At 36.9% G+C, this 21,342-nt stretch overlaps 1 protein-coding gene across 1 annotated transcript in view; it reads left to right on the top strand.

Annotated features, from left to right (window-relative positions):
• Positions 1 to 20,504, top strand: part of GALNT18 (polypeptide N-acetylgalactosaminyltransferase 18) — a 391,276-nt gene extending 370,772 nt beyond the window's left edge. The window contains exon 10 of the mRNA XM_087718060.1: positions 19,912 to 20,504. Within this exon, the coding sequence (XP_087574186.1) occupies positions 19,912 to 19,941 (30 nt within the window). The 3' untranslated portion in view covers positions 19,942 to 20,504. The remainder of the gene's footprint in view (positions 1 to 19,911) is intronic.
• Positions 20,505 to 21,342: the final 838 nt, after the last annotated feature.

Here is a 21,342-nt window from a genome sequence, read left to right as displayed (position 1 = left end):
CAGGCTAAACTGGAACAGGCTGTTTGCTGCAAGGAGGTAAGTTACCATATTTTTCAGAGTATAAGATGCACCAGAGTATAAGACGCACCAAGATTTTGAAGAGGCAAATTTTAAAAAAAGTTTTTGCACTCTGCAGACCTCCCAAAAAGGGCCCATTTTTCGTGAAAATGGGCCCATATTTTTTTCAAAAAAATGGCATGCATAGCCTTGCATGCGTCTTATACTCCAGAGCAGTATAAAATGTATACATATATGTGTATGCGTGCATACACATACATTAACAAATACACATGGGAGGCCATGGGAGTGGTAAGTGCCTCCACCTGCCTACTGGACCTGTGTCCCTCCTGACTGGTTTCTGCCAGCAAGGAGGTTACATGAGGCTGGTTCCAGAGAATCATTAACACCTCTCTACAGGAGGAATATTTCCCGCAGCCCCTAAAGGATGCGGTGGTGAGACCCCTCCTTAAGAAACCTTCTCTGGATCCAGCTATTCTTAATAACTATCGTCCAGTCTCCAACCTACTCTTTGTTGGGAAGGTTGTTGAGAAGGTGGTGGCCTTTCAACTCCGATGGTCCTTGGATGAATTTGACTATCTTGATCCCTTCCAGTCTGGTTTCAGGCCTGGTTACTCCACCGAAACTGCTTTGGTTGCGCTGATCGATGATCTCTGGTGGGCCAGGGATAGAGGATTGTCCTCTATCCTGGTGCTTCTTGACCTCTCAGCGGCCTTCGATACCATCGACCATGGTATCCTTCTGCGAAGACTGGGGGAGGTGAGAGTGGGAGGCACCGTTCTACGGTGGGTCTCCTCTTACCTCTCTGACAGGTCGCAGTCGATGTTGGTTGGAGGACAGAGGTTGACCCCTAGGCCCCTCAAATACGGGGTGCCACAGGGCTCGGTCCTGTCCCCCCTCCTATTTAACATCTACATGAAGCCACTGGGTGAGATCATTCGCCAGCACGGGATCAAGTACCACCAATATGCAGACGATACTCAATTGTATCTGTCTGCCCCGTGCCAACTCAGCGAAGCAGTGGAAGTGATGTGCCTGGAGGCTGTTAGGGTCTGGATGGGAGTAAACAAGTTGGCACTCAATCCAGACAAGAGCGAGTGGCTTTTGATGTTTCCTCCCAAGGATAGTCTGGATTTTCCATCCATTAGCCTGGGGGGTGAAAGCTTACACCCCTCAGAGAGGGCTCGCAACTTGGGTGTCTTCCTGGATATGCAGCTGACTTTAGAACATCATTTGTCAGCTGTGACCAGGGGGGCTTTTGCCCAGGTTTGCCTGGTGCACCAGTTGTGACCCTATCTGGACCGGGAGGCACTTCAAATGGTCACTCATGCCCTCATCACCTCAAGGCTCGACTACTGCAACGCACTCTACATGGGGCTGCCCTTGAAGAGTGTTCGGAGACTGCAGTTGGTCCAGAATGCAGCTGCACGAGTGATATCAGGTGTACCTTGGTACACCCGTGTTACACCTATCCTCCACGAGCTGCACTGGCTCCCTATTAGTCTCCGGATGTGGTACAAAGTGCTGGTGATTACTTTTAAAGCCCTACATGGTACTGGACCTGGATATCTGAGAGACCGTCTCCTGCTACACACCTCCCAATGTCCGATAAGAACTCACAGGTTAGGCCTCCTCCGGGTGCTGTCGGCCGGACAATGCTGACTGGCGACCACTCGGGGGAGAGCCTTTCCTATAGCTGCTCCGGCTCTGTGGAACGAGCTACCAGCAGAGATCCGGACCCTTCCCACCCTTGCGGCCTTCCAAAAAGCCACCAAAACCTGGCTGTTCCGGCAGGCCTGGGGTTGCTGATTCAAATCAGGTTCAACCCCCAATTAAACCGGATGTATGTTGTGTTTTTAAACTGTTTGTATTGTTTGTATTCTCTCCTGTGTGTTATTTTATTTCATTTGTATTTGTAAGCTGCCCTGAGTCCCCCAGGATTGGGCAGCATATAAACCCATTAAATTGCAAATTACACACAAACACACACAAACACATGGATCCATACATATATAAACATACATAACATGCATGCAAATACCTGGGGCTTATATGTTACAAAGATTGCAATTGTAGTAAGCCCTGCAAAAAGAATCAGAATAGAGCTGGAAGGGACCTTGGAGGTCTTCTAGTCTAGCCCCCTGCTCAAGCAGGAGATCTATACCATTTCAGGCAAGTGACTGTCCAGTCTCTTCTTAAAAACCTCCAGTGATGAAGCATCAGAGGTGGTATTTACTTACCTTCCCTACTGGTTTGCAAATGTGACCTCCGGGCATGTGCTAAGCCTTCCGTGCATGCACTTTTCACTAAAAAGGGGGCCTAAATGGGATGCTATAGAGCTGTGGGTGGGTGGGGCCACCTGCAGTTTCCGTTACCGGTTCAGGTGAACCGGTCCAAACTAGTAGAATAACACCTAAGTGAAGCACCCACAGCTTCTGAAGGCAAACTATTCCACTGGTTAAGAAGTTTCTTCTTAATTCCAGGTTGCTTCTCTCCTTGAAAAAGAGAACCTAAAATGGTTGTCATAACAACTGTTCTGAAATGGTTTCAATGTTTGTAATGAACTAAATTCCAGTACTGCCCACACACACACACACACACACACGTACATACACTGATAAATATGAGACTGCTTTACAGAAGAAATTGCTTTTTAACCTCACTGTGTATCTTTTAAACATATTCAAGATATCTAAAAGAAAAGCTTGTCACTGTGCAGAACAATAAAATCCTAATTAATACCTCAGGCTCTAGTGCTGGCTCCTCAGTTTCCAGCCCACACACACTGATGTTGAAACAGCTCAGCCTTTCAGAAACAAAAAAAGAACATTAATTTCGATAGAATAAGGCTGTATTCTGGTCTTCTTAATTACTTATTTTGATTTCTTGGGCTTATGTGCATGTGTGTGTGATTTTTAAAAAAATAAATAAAATGTAGTGCAATTAAAATATCCATTCTTCCTTTTGCAATAAGATGCCGTACCGAATAGGTTAAAACTGCGCAGATAGTGAGTATTAAATATTTTACTGACATTTCAATGTAAATCTACATTTTCATATTCCTTTTGAGGTTTCAATTGCTATATGGTGCTCACTTAACCCCAATGGATTTGGAGAAGGGGGAATAGTTATTTTCACAGTTGTTGAAATGAATTATATCTCTATTCGCTTCTGAGAAAAGTGAAATACAATTTCTACCAAGTCAAAATAATTTTTACATATGATTTAATTTTTACAGTTCATGTGAACGAACTGCACAGAAGGTGAAGAAAAGTCATTCAATATTTTTCTAATTTTAGATTTGTGTTTATTTTCCATTTTTAGTGACAGTTGCTGCTACCATTTTCTTAACATCTATACAGAGCTAAGGCAAAATATTTTCTTAACCTCTATAAAGAACTGTGGCCACACTTGCATGAGCAGATGCTATGGGTCAGAGATGGTATTCAGCAGGTTCTGACCAGTTCTGGAGAACTGGTAGCAGATATTTTGAGTTGTTTGGAGAACTGGTAAATACCACCTCTGACTGGCCCCACCCCTATCTATTCTCTGCCTCCCAGGTCCCAACTGTTCAGGAGGAAATGGGGATTATGCAATAACCTTCTCCTGGAGTGGGTAGGAAATGGAGATTTTACAGTATCCTTCCCCTGCCATGCCCACCAATCCATACCACACCCACCAAGCCATGGCCACAGAACCGGTAGTAAAAATCTTTGAATTCCAAGTACTTAGCTACTTGGACTTTACCTTAAACATCTTGAAAATGATCCACAGTGCTCTAGAGATATTTTAAAGGAGGGGGACAAACCCTCTTTACCAACCTTCATTTTAAAACATTTTTCTAGACTCCCAAGAGAGAAAAGCTGGATTTTCCCCATATCACACTTATTTGCAAAATTATGCAAGATTAGCCACTCTTCTTTAGGAGTCATTTTAACTCCCATAACTTTTTGTGCCAAATGAGAATGCTACAATTAATGAACAATTACAGCTATTCAGTAGACAAATGATTATAGAGACATCTGTGACCAGATGGTCTCAATATAACTTTTCCAAATGCATGTGAGTTATTTCAAATAGTAGTGACTAATTCCACCAACACCAACAGAAAGTGTAACAGGCAAGGCCTGTTTCAGTGTGGATATTATTTGAAAACACAACACCTCACAGTTGATACGTTTTTCTATTATTTTTGCATTTACAATTGATTAAATCCTAGACTGAAACTTGGGGCATTGCCAGGCTAGTAAAACTGTCTAAGTAAGACAAAAGAAGATGTATCTTGGTGGGTGTCACAGAAATCAGTCACATAGAATAATAATTGGAGGGATCTTGAAGGTATCTCACCCATTCCTCTGTTCAATGTATGATATACTTAAAGAAAATATGGTCAAAAACTCCTGAAAAATGGCTAGCATGCCCTCTATTTCCTAGTAGTGTGCCTTCTCTTTGTGTGCTCCATTATCAAAGGGACTTTTAAGAATTTAATTGGGATCTGCTGCAATGAATCTTTCATCCATTTGAACCTATTTCCAGTTCTTGGGAACAATATGCTTCCATTGACTTCATGGTCAAACTTCAGGTAAACTTCATGTTCAAACTTCAGGTATTATGATCTTAATGTGCTTTTGAAAGTTGTTGTTGGTGTCATCTTTGCAGGCTTGAAAAACGAGTTTTGAATTGCTTGACTCTAAGGGAACTGAACATGGGTAGGTCAATGTATTCATTCCAATGAGGCATCTGGAACTCATTTCAAAATTATTGTAAGCTTTTCTGAGGCACCTTAACTGAAGAAGTTGCTACAAAAACCCCGAAGATAAATAAATATGAATCATGCATGTTTCTTCCTATGTGGAAATGCTTCCTATAAATAAATACCACTACATGTTCAACATATGACATACACCATATTGCCAAAAGTATTCACTCACCTGCCTTTACTCCCATATGAACTTACTGTAAGTGACATCCCATTCCTAATCCATAGGGTTCAATATGATGTTGGTCCACCCTTTGCAGCTATAACAGCTTCAACTCTTCTGGGAAGGCTGTCCACAAGGTTCATAGTGTGTTTATGGGAATTTTTGACCATTCTTCCAGACGCGCATTTGCGAGGTCACACACTTATGTTGGACGAGTTTACGTGGCCTACCACTTCATGGCCGAGTTGCTGTCATTCCCAAACACTTCCATGTTCTTATATTACAGCTGACAGTTGACTGTGGAATATTTAGGAGTGAGGAAATTTCACGACTGGATTGGTTGCACAGGTGGCATCCTATCACAGTTCCACATTGGAATTCAATGAGCTCCTGAGAGTGACCCATTCTTTCACAAATGTTTGTAAAAACAGTCTGCATGCCTAAGTACTTGATTTTATATACCTATGGCCATGGAAGTGATTGGAACACCTGATTCTGATTATTTGGTTGGTTGAGCGAATACTTTTGGCAATATAGTGTATAAAGAAGTGATCATGTTTCTATCAAAAGTCCTATTGTTTAGTTGATATGTGGGCCCAACATGCCAAGATATAGTATGTTCTCTATTAAAAATCAAGAACTGTAGAAATATGTCTGAGTTTTTTCTCCTCCAAAAAGCAATGAATAAATGAGATAAGATGGCTGGAGGAATAAAACACCTTTACTGCCAAGCTATTTTTCTTATTCAGAGATAAAGTAATATTTCTGAACCTAAACCATCAATTACTAAAACAGGATTTGGACGAAAAGATATATGAGAAGATTATAACGATTCAAGCCATTCTAAAATGAGTAAAACTGAAGAAATATTCTTGGAAACTCTTTTCATCTTTCGGAGAAAGAGATTAGGGTAGTCATATTCCCAACCTATTACAAATGACAAATTTGCATAACAATGTATCTATTAAACTACCAACATAGCTACAAATTCAGAAGTGGATACTCATTGAAGTAGAAATACATTTTATAATTAAAATGTATGTCTTCTGTAATCTGTTTCCTAACTGTTAATTTGGAGTCAAAAAAATTGAGACAGAAGTATATTGTCTTCTGCCTCTTCCTGGATAATTCCAAAATGCTCAATTTTTATTGTTTTTATAAGTTGATATGATATTGTTTTATAAGCTAAGATGTAAGACAAAACAAGCAGACAGTATCCAGCTTAAATCATATAGAATGTCTCCAGAAAAGAAGGTGGTTCTAAATTAATATTCTTTTCTGTTTTTAATTTTCAAAGAAAGAAGAGATTGTAGCATCATGTCAAAAAATAAATAAATCATTTGCTTGATGAGGTTTATTTATTTGTTTATTTTTCACATTTCTGAACTGCCCATCTCCCTCAGTTGCATTTGAACTATAGTGTAACTATCCCCAAAGAAAAAAAATAAGAGGAAAGAAATAAGTTGGTAATATCTTCAGCTCAAAACATATTTTTAAAATGAGATATACAGTGAATTTCTAAACATTTAAAAATACTTTGCATATATGTACAGATAAAACCCATCACTTCTTACATAGATGTTGCAAAAGCTGGATATTATGCTGTCATGGTGGAAAAAAAGAGTTAGTAAAGTGTGACATCCTGGAAAACCACTACTCTACTGTTAATCTAAACTCTTAGTATGTTGACCATGTTTTCTTATTTGGAAATATAATGGGCAAAGTAGCAAAATCTAATACAAACTAAACATAAGGAAAGGAGACTAGAAAGAAGGACAAAATGCAAGAAAAAATAGAAGAGAAGAAAGATAAAATTAGGAATATAGCAAGGAAAGAGAAAAGGAATATATAAAGAAATTACTTAAAATCTTCAACACTATACTTACAAGGAAATTAGTGACTCTTCATATCCTACAAATATTTATCTCTTCATTCCATACCCCATTTCTTACCAATTAAATTGATAAAACATTATCTTTTCAGTCTTAGTGTCAGCAGAAAGTCTATAAAGGGTTATAAGAGATTTAAAACAAATCTTGTTCTTAAATAAACCAACATTGGATCCCTTCCTTTTGCTGCTAACCACTTTAATCTTTAGTTTGTTCAAATATTATCCTAGATTAGATTTCTCTTCATTTCTTCTTTGTAGATTCACACAGAGTTCTTCAAGACTTTATCAAGTCTCTTTTATAAATCCAGAAAGAAAAAATTATCCAGGTCAATCTCTTGGTGTATCATTTGTATTTTCCTTTTAAATTTTAGAATTGTAGTCAATTTATTTTATAGATTCATCATGAAGAACAGCTGTCTGCAACAGATTTGGTCAATCTCCTGTCTTCATCCAGACAGATTCTAAAGAATGTATCTACTTACCTGTTCCTTGGTCATTACATGGTTGTCAGCTATATTTTTGTAGAGCCATCTTTAAATTTCCATACCTTCCCCATAACTTCTGCATATCAGTCATTTCAAAGCAAAACAAATTACCTTACAGAACCATTTTGAGTACAAAGTAGCCTTTTATCCAAAGCTACTGACAGCTGCTTAAGAGTAGAAGTTAAAAGCAACATTCAGTCCTCGGGTGTTTGTGCCACTATGCTACCTTTTTACAAGCTTTGGAATTAGGAGTGCCTTCTCCTAATACATAATAAGTTTCCATATGGTGATGTTCTTTTAGGATATATATATTTACTATCTTGTACACTGTATATTGTGCAAAGATTTTAGCACGGTCAACCTGCTTGTTAAAACTAAATATTTATTTTTACATTTAAAACAAAAATATTTTACTACCTAGGATCTTAAACTAGGATTGAGTTCAGGATTTGATTAATCAACCAAAGAACTAAGCCTCTTTAGTTCATTAATATAAATTTACATTCAATTTTTCTTTCCATTTAAAATAAATTGCCTGCTATTGCCAGTATTTAAGTTATTAGCAATACGACTGTTTTAGCCTCTTGTGGAATTACAAATATCTGAATCTACACACCTTACTTCTGAATAAATTAAATCCGGGTATTCATCATCCACAAACTATTTTATGATGATGACTTGAATCTTGTTGTAGAAAATCAAAGGCAACTTCTTAACCAGTTTCATGCAACTCACATTTTCTCCTGACATAAAATTGACTCAGAGTTAATAAATATGTGGTAATAAAATTGAGTGCAAGAGGCTTTTATTTAGCTGAACGTCTTACAGAATTCGATCTATAATTTCTGCGATTTATGAAATCCCAGTATTTCTGATGAGTGCCTTAGAATCCAACAAAGTCTATTTCTCATGAAAATCTGGAAACAAAAATTTTGGTCAAGTGTCCTGATACTCAAAAAGTATCTTTAAAATTGAACTTTATGGCAAAAAGTGAATAATAATATAAGGTTTGCCCATTTCTCAGAGATAAATTGATTTGGCATATTCATCAGATTGGTGAATAGGTAAGAGAGAAGAAAATGCTAATGTGGTCCAAGCTTTTTAAAGTGTAATATATAATCTAAACTGAGATATAGCAAGACAATGGCAGGGAAGCCAGGCGAAAACATCAAAGTTAAGTAAAAATATTAGAAGAAATATGAATTACTTAAATGAATGACAGAATGAGAAAAGTAACCAAGACAAAAACTGGAAAATGTTTTTCATCTCCATAATCTTTCACTCAGATGAGTGATGCCCCATCTTGACCTGTAATCAGAAGAGAAGGAAATCTAATCTTAATATAGAAACAAGAAAGCTAATGGAGACACATATCAACATGGGAAAGTGTTGTGGCCCAGCAGGTGCCATTGGAGCTGCCACCAGACTCCGACAGCAAGAGGCCCTATGAGTCAGCTCTGGAGGATGTGGAGGACCCTGGACAGGGTTCCAACTCAGAGCAGGGCGCAGAGAGGCTGGTTGACCACCTGAGCCCTGGACCAGTGGGGAGGAGACAAGGGAGTGTGATCCGGACGTCAGCACTGAGTTGTTCCTGGATGCCCAGCACTGAAGAGCTAATAGGCATCAGGAACAGTTGCCCAAGTACAGGAGGTAATTGCACTCAGCTGGTGGTAATTAGGCTCCTCTCCAGACTATAAAAGAACTGCTTGTGCACATGCCCCTTTTGCAGAAGTCAAAGCAGGAACTAATGTTGGAGAACATTATTGTGAGCTTGGCAGGCTGGATTGCTGCCATGGCTTATCTGTGCTGGATTGCTGCCCAAGTTTGTCTGTGCCGGTTTGCTGCCAAGGACCTGTCTGTCTGTTAATTAAATGCCATATCTTATCTTTGGCTTGGAGTGTGTTGGTGTGGGACGAGGGGGGTCAGAACAGGAAAGCATATGTGGAAGAAAGAGAAGCCAAATGAAAGGCAGGATAAGCACTTATGAGAGAGCTAAATAAAGAAGAACAGGCAGCTGGGGAAAAAATAGTTGGAGAAAAAAAACCAAAGTAAAACTTGGAAAAAGAAGTGGGAAAGTGAAACATTAAAAGTTCATCTCATTCACTTGGTTACAGAATGCAGTACTAAAAACATGGTGTCTATGTTAAAGACCCTGGGTGACGGAAAGTTCAAGACATTTATAGTATAAACATATGTAAAAGTTTAAAATAAATAAGTAAATAAAACACACATTTGTTTTGTACACATCCATGACCTTCCCCCATTTTCTTTCCTGTTATTGGTATTTGCATATTTTCCTTTGATTTTATATTCAGCTCTAAAATTCTTTGTTTCCCATCAGATTTTGCCTTTCTTTCTTTTTTTCCAGCAGCCGGTAGAGTTAAGCAAATCTCCCATTCAAAAGATTGGCAAATATGAAGCATCCCAAAAGAACAACAGATGGGAAGTTATTTAATTTACTATTCTTTTCACTGCCAGGGAAGAGAAAGAAAGTTGTTCTCCATTCATTGTTCATTCTTTCAGATCCCTTGTGTCAATTTGTTCTATCAACTACATTTTCTCTTCCAGATTTCATCCTTTTCGTCTCATTTTTGTCACACGTACCTCCAGTTTCTTTGTTTTTTTGCTCCTAACAAATAGTTAGATAGACAGTACATTTCAGTAATCTTCCTCTTCTAAGAGGAGATTGAGGATATTATTTTAACCCAGGGGGAAGCAACCTTAAAGATTCAAAGAGTCACAAAGGTCCTAACCAGAAGCCCCCCGTTCAATTCTGGAGCCGACCGGAAGTCCAGTTCCCCATCATAATCTCCTCCTAGCATGGCATCCTTTTTCCTCTGCTGACCGGAAGTTGGTTCCCCCACCATAGAGTCTCCTCCTAGTGTCCTTTTTCCTCTACCTGTCCTAACTGAAAGCTCTATCAATTGTGGAGCCAACCAGTGACAGGGAGCTGCAGCAGAGGGATGAAACAGCCACATGCAGCTCCAGAGCTGCAGGTTGCTGACCCCTATTTTAACCCAATGTTCTTTCTACATATTAAAACATCAGAAGAGTTTGTATAACTATAAACAGATGTTATCATCTGTTGTTCAATATAATAACTTCATTTCACTTCAATGAAGAGCCATGTACTGTTAGCATGGGATAAAACAGAAGCATTCTTCTATCAATCAGTGAATCCAGAAAGAAAAAAAAATCATATTTTAACACCCCCCCACCCCCCATAATGCTACCTTCAGAATGCATGCAACTATTGTGAAGGCATATATTTAATTGTCACAGACCAAATAGATTTTGGTTTACTAAACACACAAATCTCAATTATAAATTAAATATATCATTTGTTATCCCCTACAGCTGTTACATGTAAAAAGCTGTAGCACTGAAGAAATGATATACATTTGAATTAGGAATATATGCTATGGATGGATTTTCAAGGACAAAGTCAGTTTCTGCCTGTGAATGTTATAGCAATAGCAATAGCAATAGCAATAGCAGTAGACTTATATACCGCTTCATAGGCCTTTCAGGCCTCTCTAAGCGGTTTACAGAGAGTCAGCATATTGCCCCCAACAATCTGGGTCCTCATTTTACCCACCTCGGAAGGATGGAAGGCTGAGTCAACCCTGAGCCGGTGAGATTTGAACCGCTGACCTGCTGATCTAGCAGTAGCCTGCAGTGCTGCATTTAACCACTGCGCCACCTTGGCTCTTATGAAATATATACAAAATTATCCCACTCTTCTGAAGTTCACAGTTCCAAAATTATTGTTCCTCAATTTTAAGGTCAACCTGTGTTTTTTTTTTAAAAAAAAAAATCTGTCATGAAAAGTTGGCATTATTAATACACTAAGATGGCTCATCTTGTTGCCTAACTGGAACCAGGAGTTAGATCACTATCTCAATTAAGATCAAAGATCAACATTCAAGGAGTTTTGAAAATAGAAAGGAGGAAAACAACAGCTCAGACATGTTTTAAAAAGCAAGAAAATACAGGTAAGAAAGTCACAAGAAACATAGAAAGGACACATTACGTTCTAACAAATGTAAGCGTATTTTTTCAGTGATGTTTATTTATTTCTTCTGAGAATACAGTGGACAGCCAAGGAAGCCAACAAATGGAGCATTGAACAAATCAATCCAGACCTTTTACTCAGGGTACAAATGACCAGGCTCAAATTATCCTATTTCTGACACATTATACAAAAATCTAAATCTCTGGAAAAGGTTCTAATCAGTGTTGGGATTCAAAAAAATTTACTCTCGGTTCTGTGGGTGTGGCTTGGTGGGCATGGCTTGGTGGGTGTGGCTTGATGGGCATAGCAAGGGAAGGATACTGTAAAATCTCCATTCCCACCCCACTCCAGGGGAAGGTTACTGCAAAATCCCATTTCCTCCTGATCAGCTAGGACTCAGGAGGCAGAGAATAGATGGGGCCGGTCAGAGGTGGTATTTACCGGTTCTCCGAACTACTCAAAATTTCCGCTACCGGTTCTCCAGAACTGGCCAGAACCTACTAAATACCACCTCTGGTTCTAATGCTCAGAAAGATGGAAGGAAAGTGAAGAAGAGAATGACCACCAGCAGCGATGACTTATGGTGGCCATTGGGAGATCTGAAAGAACAGATTAGGGATTGATGGTCATGGAAAAAACTATTTTTGTGGTTGTTGGGAGACAAAAACAACTCGATCTATCTATCATATCTATCACATAATCTATCAATCATTTTAAAGGATTTCTATCTGAGCCTCAAAGAACTATAACCTCAAAACATCTTACAAAGTTAAAAGCCAAGCATCAAAACCCTAAAACCACATGTTCAATAATAAAAATAGTATAATAAAAATGTGACAAATAGCAATATTATAACTATAATGGACTATAAGAGTAACTTTTGGAGTCAGGAGGAAGAGCTGCAGCTAGGGCAATGGTCAGATAAGAGATACTTCAGCCCACAGCAAGAATGTGGATAAGGAAAGTATCTTAAATGGGATCCTCTCTAGTCCTTTGGAAAATAAAGGCAAGGAAAAAGCTTTCAGACTTGCAATATTCTATTACTGCAACCTTGGAATAAAGGTAGTATGAGTACTCACAGTTTTGGTTTTCTGCCTGAACTACCTGAAAGATTTGGCAATTGCACAGCCCCTAATAAACTATGTCCTAATAGCCCAACAAAAGATTGTTTTCACTTGCCTCCTGAATGTTAATGGGGTTTGCCATCCTTATAACGAGGGATAACTGGTTCCATAAGTGTGGTGCAGCCACAAATATAAACCATTTTGCAGCTACAGTACATTTCCTCTTTTCGCAAATACAGTTTGCTTCCCTAATGCAGGCTTAGTTAATGCTAGTGCTGTGTGCTTGGCTTGACCCTTCTTCTAGCAGTTCTGTATAATAGCTCTGCAGTTAAGCTTTACTGTCAGAGCACAAAATCTTAGTTCTGGGCAGATGAAATGAAATGTTCCCTGGATCAGAAATAATAGAAATGAAAATGGCATTTGGCATTCAGTTCTCCTGTTGTCAGCTGTGCCCTAACCAAGAAAGGCACAAGTACAAGATATACACGTAGCATATTGTATTTGTCAACATTGTGACACAAAAGATTGCTAGAGATAAGTTGCATATTGAAGTATGGCAAGTTTAGATTTTGTTCCTTTTTCATCCTGTTATAATACTTAAGATAGAGAAAAGAGTCAGAGACCTTACTTCAGTGGTGGGATTCAGCCAGTTCGCACCACTTTGGGAGAACCAATTGTTAACTTTCTGAGGAGTTTGGTGAGCTGGTTGTTGGAAGAAATCAACACAGAACCAGTTGTTAAATTATTTGAATCCCACCACTGCTTTACTTCCAGCCATGGAAATTAAAGAATTTGCTATAGTTAAAATCTTTGCATACTGCATTATATTCTATGGTTCCATAAAAGTGACACATGGTATATCCTATTTCTATTAGGTGATATTTTCCCATCAAGTCACAGCTGACTCCTGGTGACTTCATCAATAAAAGCACTTTTTATTTGTGATCCTCTGCGGCTTCATATTATACATGGCTGTCATAATGTTTCTTGTCATGTGACTTGTGATACCAAGATATCCATGATGATATCTTGATAAATGAAATAGTATCTGACAGCTTTATTTATGAATATTTTACTCTGTCTCTCCTTCACTGATTTTAATGGGCCATTGGGAGCCAAATAAAGTGAACTATGTTTGATTAATGCTATCCACTTTGTCAACTCTTAAACAATCTAAAAACTTTAAAAAATAATATAATTCAGCTGTTGTCAACCTGAATCAGTCCAATTTTGCATGAACAGGCTAGATAGGCTTCACAGAATGGTGAGATAGGAAAGTGATTTATGTTGACTGTGTTCCTTGTGGTGGAAAATGAGAATCTTGTTCATAATTAGAGTACATGAACTTTGAATTACATTCCTTGTCAGTTTAGCTGGAAATATATTCATAGGAACTTAATAAGTTCTCCAGAGTCTGAAAATAGGCCAATGTTTTGATTTTTAAATAAAAGTATTTTCTGACTGTCAATATAGGCCAAATTGAAAAACTCAAGAATTGTTCCATAAATGTTGATATATCGCTGTAGGGACCATCAGAGTTTAAATCCTGTGAACTTCATATGGCTGTTATAAAATAAATATTCCTTTCACTCAAGCTCGACTCACTGACTTCAAGGACACATGCATTCAGATATCTTGGCAACAATACAGAGGTGTCTTACCACTGTCTTCTTTAGAGATATTTATCAAGTTCTCAGTTTACTTGTCTATGGACATTCTCAGTCATCCAGGTCATGGTTGTCCCAAAGGTGCTTTAGAAAAGTCAACTGGACTTTCTTAGTTTTTTCCTTGAAAACATTTCATTTCTCATCCAAGATGTTTCTTCAAAATTATCCATCAGCTTTTGATAAAAAATGAGGACTGATTCCAATCCTACCATTATTTTTTTTCAAAAACATTATTTAGTAGTATCTAACCATTCTGGAAATCATTTATTTAAATAATCTGAAAATAGATTTTATAATGCTCTTTTTTAAAAAAAAACCTTAAAAATAAGATTTGAGAAAACATCTTGCTTTGCACATCTCCGAAACACCCCAAAAGAGTTGTTATGGCATTTAAAAATAAGTGATTTCAATATCAGATATAAAAGAACAATTCAGCAATATTATGTTTTAATGTTGTATCCTGATCAGTTCTATTTTAACATTTTTTTCTTGCAATAAAAGCTTTAATAACTCCATAATATTCTTCACTATTTATGAGCATTTATTTGAATTTTTGTGATTGACAAAATTGAGTTTAAAAGGAAAGAAGTGAAATCTTACAACCACAACTTTCCTTAGTTACCATTTCATAAAAATATTCTCTTTCCTGTCTTGCACCAATTACAGGAAATTACTCTTCAAAAGAAGGGATTTTTATATTGAGGACTATATAGTGAATACAAAAACTAAGCTTCTTTAGTGATAATAAAAATAATACCCAAAATAAAGATTCTCTAGTGTTGTATAAAACACAAATTCTGATGACTGTTTTATTTTAGCACAAAATTTGGACATGGAACAAATATGGAATTAACCATACAACTGTTATAAGAGATTTCTGACAAAGGGGGGAGGGGAATTCCTTTATAATAAAATACTGTACATTCTGTAGCTGCTCTCAGTGAGCTTTCTCTGTCTAAGATATAATGCAGAACCATATTCACAAGTTTTTTTCTTTCTCCAGGTTTCAAAATTAGCAATGCTATTGATGAATACATGTTTGTGCTTTCCTACCTATGCAAATATGTTCTGCAGAAAAGATGAATTGATTACTAATGTTAATTGCTAAACCTCCTTAAAAATTCTGCTCAACTATTTCACAATGTCATTAGTCTTCCTCTCAGTGTTATGAAGAGTTGAGAATTTTGCATCTATTTTTCTTTTTATATTCCTATTTCAGATGTCAGATTTGTGTCCATTTATTCCTTCATATTGAAACTATTCAATGGCATTGAACCTTTGAAGAATATAATAGAACTAGAGAAGCTTCAGAAGAAAGCAACTTATTAGGGGGTTAGGCTAGTTCCCTTAGAAAAAAAGACGACTGCCATTGGGGTTCTTTACTTTGCATATGAGCCAATACAAATATGGCACCAATCTCTCTGAAAGTTTTAATAAACTGTTGCTTAAAATAATAGCATCCTTCTGCATCCTTTTCTCTTCTGGGTTTGTCTTAGAGTAAATTTTTGTTTTGTTTTGTGCCTTTGAGTTACTGTTGACTCCCGACAACTGCCTACTATCATCCCTGCACTTTATTTGGCAAGATTTTGGAAGTGATTTACCATTGCCTTTTTCCAAGGGCTAGAATAGAATAGAATAGAATAGAATAGAATAGAATAGAATAGAATAGAATAGAATAGAATAGAATAGAATTCTTTATTGGCCAAGTGTGTTTGGACATACAAAGAATTTGTCTTTGATGCATATGCTCTCAGTGACTGGCCCAACATTACCCAGTTGGCTTTGTAGCTCAGGCAGGACTAGAATTCAGGGTCTCCCAGTTTCTATCCCGGCACCTTAGGCACTACACCAAATTCGTTCATTAGTGCAGCTTAGACATTAGAGTAGGGTGTGAACAAGTATTCTCAGGAATCTCAAGAACCAAGCTGCAATCATATACATGTAAAGTTTGTATCTCATCATGTCGTCAAGAACTTTAGCTTTTGCCCATGTTTAGAATTAGTTTATCTAACAGTTAATTGGAGAAAAAATATTCAGTTTAGATTTATTGCCCAATGCTATAAGGCTGGATAGAATAAAAACATATTGTTCTAGTTTGAATCGATTTGTCATGTGCAATGCACTGACAGACAAAAGGGAATTGTCAAAATTCTTGTACTTCAGCAGCCACTCTAAATGCTTCAGCACTCCAGGCTGAAAGAATTGCTTTAATATGTTACAGGAAGAAAAAGAACACAGGGTGATGAAAAATTCTGGCTATTTTCTTTACCAGCCTTCCCTTGACACTTTCTAAATGTGTTGTATTAAAGTTCTACCCATTCCAATCCCTTTTGACCATTTGGGCTGAGGATTGTAGAAGTTGTAGTCCAAGATATTTGCAAGTTGCCAGAAAGGAGAAAATTTCTCTTTGCTTCTCTCCCTCTAACTTTGCTGCCCTATTTCTATTTTTAAGCCCAAGATCAGAGAAAAATATTAAAAATTGACAAAAGTTCATATTATTAAAAAATGCAGAAGTATAATGGAAAATAGAAATACTTTCTTGGAATTACAGACTATAATCCTATGAAAAGCTAAGTATGATAAGCAATATCTTTATTTGGTGATTCAAGGGCATTAACTGTATGCTGTTAAAATTGTTAAGAGAGAAAAAATGGTACATTCTAACAGCTGAACAGAGGACTATGATTTGAAAACATGACACGTTATGGAGATTAATGATACTAAGAAACTAAGCTTGATTTGTGAAATTAACATCAACATTTCACATCTGTGTAATAGCAAAAGGTGAAGAAGGGCAAGCACAATTAAACACCAACAAAAGAAACTTCAAAGTGCTTGAGAAAGAATAATTCTGGCACAGCTATATTGGATAAAAATATATTGAATAAAAACACCTTTTCAAGGGCATTGAGAAACATCTATGTTGGTTATTAGTAAATTTGTCTACACTCTTGATAAATGGCCTCCAATAATTTTTTTAACAGTTTTGCAGTTCATCCATATTTTCTCATTGTTTTGTTTTTATATATTTTCAACAGCAGAATATCAGAGTGAGAGTATATATGTTTTTTCATAACAAGAAATTTCAGAACTAGTCATAAACAATAGGAAGAATCCTCACTGAACTTTAAAAAAAGAGCATTCATCCAATGCAGTCCGTTCCACTGTGTTATGAGTCTCAAAAATGGTTAGAGTAGAACCCTCCATTTTGAAGACTATGCAAGGGAATGCCCACAGGCACTCGGATTAGGGCCTGATCTGCTCTGTTATAAATCCAGGTTGTCTATGAGGCCCGAGTAAATCAGGAGAATGAAAACCTGCTCTGTATGAAGCTGGATATTGATTCTTCTAGTATGTTCTTCGGCATGATCAAACTATTCTTTTGCAATGATTCTTTGCATTCTTCTTTATTATATTACAGAATTATCATTCCTTAGGGATTCAATCCAGAAATGGTCTTTGATACTGATCAATGAGGGATGTGGAAATGTTTTCAGCCTGGTGGTTTCAGTCCCTGGTAAATAAACTTCAGGAATACAAAACTTGAGCCACAATACAAAAGTATGTGAGATCGAAAATAAATTATTCAAAGGGATGCAATCTTGTGTGGAAAAATAATCCTAAGAGTCAAATTCAATGATCATTGCCAGGGGAGATTGCAATATCCAGAGAAAGAAAGTTAGTGATTTATTATGTGTATCCATATGTAGAGTATGCATGAAGGTATTTGTATATACAGTACATATTTTGGTTATCATGGAGAAAATCTATCATGTGGTCGCTAAGAGTCAATATGGACTTGATGGTCATAATCAATCAAAATCAATTTCTCTGAAATTTAATTGTACTGCAATCAGTATATAATTACCACTATTTAATATCTGTTATTTAATATATCTGTATTTAATATAGTTTTTACAAAAGGTAAATTCATGATTTCAAAGAGGAATAAATGATTTTCCTATAAGTAATCTATAAATCATTAACCTCATGTATAGTGAGGTTTTCTTAATGAAATAATCAAACAAGCTTCTCTCAAATATATAAACTTTAGGAATGATCCAAATATCTTGTTTCAATGAACAAATTAATTAATTAATTAATTAATTAGGAGTTCCAAAATTTTAGATGTATCCATTATATATTCTACTGCTTCCTAAAGATGCTCTAAGTATGGATGATTGTTCAATATTAAGCTAATTGGTTAGGAAAGGCCTTTCATTAAGTAAATGGTGTCCACCATTAAACCTCTGAGAAATTAGGTAATAAGGACTTCCCTAATGAGACTAAGAAGAATGATTTCTCTTAACAGAACTTCACAGAGAGCAGCAGACAAAACTAACTTAATATAAAATACTTCCAGAGAAATGCTTTTAAACAAACAACAACGTTAGTTAAGTTTTTCAATTTCAACTGTTAGAAGGTTGGTGAATCCAGTTTGCTCCACATTTTAAAGCAAACCAGCCTTATTGACATTTTGTGGACATGTACAGTCTCTTTGGATTTCTCATTTTTGGATTTCTCATTTTTGTAATACCATGTTCATATCAAACATTCCATACAACTGGAATATGCACAAATCTGAAGCATACATACTTACATGCATAAATGTATGAAACTGGCAAAACAATATTCACATTGAATTGTATTCAATAGACTTTTTAAAAGATTAAATTTTGAACGCTGTCTTGATATTGTGTTTGTGGAGAATTTTGCTGATTTTATCTGTGGTGCCTTTGATGTAAGGGAGGAGGGTGATGCTGTTATCCTGTACTATGTCTTGGTTTTCGGGGGGGAGTCTCCCTTTGGATTAGGTTGGTAATTGTTTTTCTTTGGAATCCATTGGAGAATAATATGTTTGTGTGTAATTCAGTTTTCAGGTGGTTTTTGTCAGCTAGGTATTTGGTTCTGGAGATGAGGGTCTTGGCTACAGAGTTAATCTGTGCAGGGTGGTGATGGGATTGTGCATTTAAGTAGCGGTTGGTGTGAGTTTTTTTCCGGTAGATGGTGTGTCCTAGAGAGCCATTGGGTTTTTTGTAGATTAGGACGTCCAGAAAGGGAAGTTGGTTGTTTGCTTCTATTTCCATGGTGAATAGTATTTTGGGCTGTAGGCTGTTGAGATGTGTGAGGAAGTTGTCCAGTTTTTCTTTCCTGTGTGGCCAAATCACGAAAGTGTCATCAACATATCTAAGCCAGAGTTTGGGTTTGTGTTCAGATTTATCTAAGGCATTCATTTCAAATGTTCCATGTATAAGTTTGAAATGAGGATGAGAGGGGTGATCCCATGCGTGCTCCTTCTATCTGTTTGTATCTTTGTCCATTATGGATGAAGTATGTGTTGGTTAGGCAGTGGTTGGTCAGGTCCAGGATGTGTTTAGGGGGGTTGTGTTTGTTCTGGATAGTTGTCAAGGCTTCTTTTATAGGCACTTGGGTGAAAACATACATATATAGTGTGTGTGTGTGTGTGTGTGTGTGTGTGTGTGTGTGTGTGTGTGTGTGTGTGTTTGTAGATTTTCACAGGTGTAGGTATGCTGGTCTTGTTGTATTTGGGTCTTTTCCCATGTAAGATTTCCCATGCACTAGGAGCAGGGCAATGCAAGTTCTAGTCCTCTTTGAGGCACAGAAGCCATCTCAGCTTGCTTCTTCCTCTTCTGCCTTTCTCTCTCAGCCTACACTGAGAAGAGGATAAATATCTACCAATCTGCACTCTGCATATGTATCTGTATATATGAAAAGTAAGGCCTCCATATCCATTATTTTATTTTAATTAATAATAAAACATGAAAATTATCCTTAAAATAAGCTCTTCTGTCACCTGTATTTACTTCTCCAATCACCATTTCCTACAGATTGCAGCCAATGATGGATGGATTTCTTAAAGCCATCATGAAAGAACCCCAAGCTTCTTCAACCAGGACCTGGTAGATTTTACACTTCTTCATAAGTCAACAAAAGTGGACAAAACTCAGCAGTTTTCATGCGGCTGTTGACAAAAATAGGATCGCCAACATCCGATAGTGGATATGGCACAAGAAGAAGATGAGTCAACACAAATATATTCCTTGAAAGCTGGGAGTAAAAGAGGAAAGGTGGGAGTCTCATGAAACCAACCTGGGCATGGGCGTGTCCCGTGCATGACATATCCGGCCCGGGGGCCATGAGTTTGACAGTCCTGTTATATTGTAGTAAAATTCCTTTCTTGAGGTTCCTAATTCTGCCTAATCATTGTTTGAAATTTTTGAGTGTTTCAATATAGTGCTTTCAGTTAAAGTGGTGATATTATTTATGTGAATAATACCTTCTGCATTCCAAAAAACTGTAACCTTGAGGTTTCCTGCCAAATCCTGAGTATTGAATTATTATTTCTCAGGTGAGTATAATGACATTTCATGGACTGACACATTTTTTTAAAAAAACTGAATCCAATTAATGAGCCTATGTTTTTTCTGGCTGTCAAAATGCTGTAAAGTAAAGCATATACTTGCTCATCAGCTTCTTTGTAGAGTGACAGTTACACTGTTCAAAAAAACAACCTCATGCAACTTATAATTTGTAATGTAACAGAAAGTAGTATGCATGTATGCATGAATTGTAATCAATAGACTTAATCTGGGGTAATTTAATTCAAAACATTGTTAGCTTTGTTCTGGTTCTATCCACTTTGTCAAACTGACTTTATTTTGGTATTCCATTAAAAATTCCATGATCGGCCTTCTTCATAAAAAATGATGTGTTCCTCTGATATAAAGAAAAATCATGTTCTACTATTGGATGAATGTTTATTTCACATTAATGTATTATATCATTATTAATTTATGTAAAGAGTATTTGTTTTCCTCACTTGGCCTATTTTACTCTCTTCCTAATGGATGACTGATTGCCGGAGGCCAAGATATGATAAATCATAGCAATAAGACTGATTTCTCAAGTATATCCCAAGTGTTTCAGTATTCCAATTACCCTTTTTCCTTCAATAACATCCCAGAATAATACAATGCTACCTTTTAGGGGGGAAATGTTAGTAAGATCAGCTGGTGCTAAGCATGATCTCTAAAGATCTCATTAATTAGTTCAGAAATGCAAACAGAACATAAAAATAGAATAAATTCAAATGTATTTTGCAATCGTGTGGGACAGTTATTTTCTAAGTAATGAAACATACTTTTAAAAATACTGACAAAAAATAGAAAATTTATATACAAAATTAAGATACAAATTAGGAGACTGGAAGCTAAGACGTGTGAGGAACTATTGCAGGAATTGGATATGTCTAGTCTAAT

The sequence above is a fragment of the Thamnophis sirtalis genome, unplaced genomic scaffold (assembly GCF_051295495.1).
Source record: "Thamnophis sirtalis isolate CommonGarterSnake01/CBP01778 unplaced genomic scaffold, rThaSir2_p1.2 scaffold_1, whole genome shotgun sequence".
Lineage (NCBI taxonomy): Eukaryota > Metazoa > Chordata > Lepidosauria > Squamata > Natricidae > Thamnophis > Thamnophis sirtalis.
Note: the sequence above shows the minus strand (reverse complement) of the source record. Positions and strands in the feature narration are given on the sequence as shown.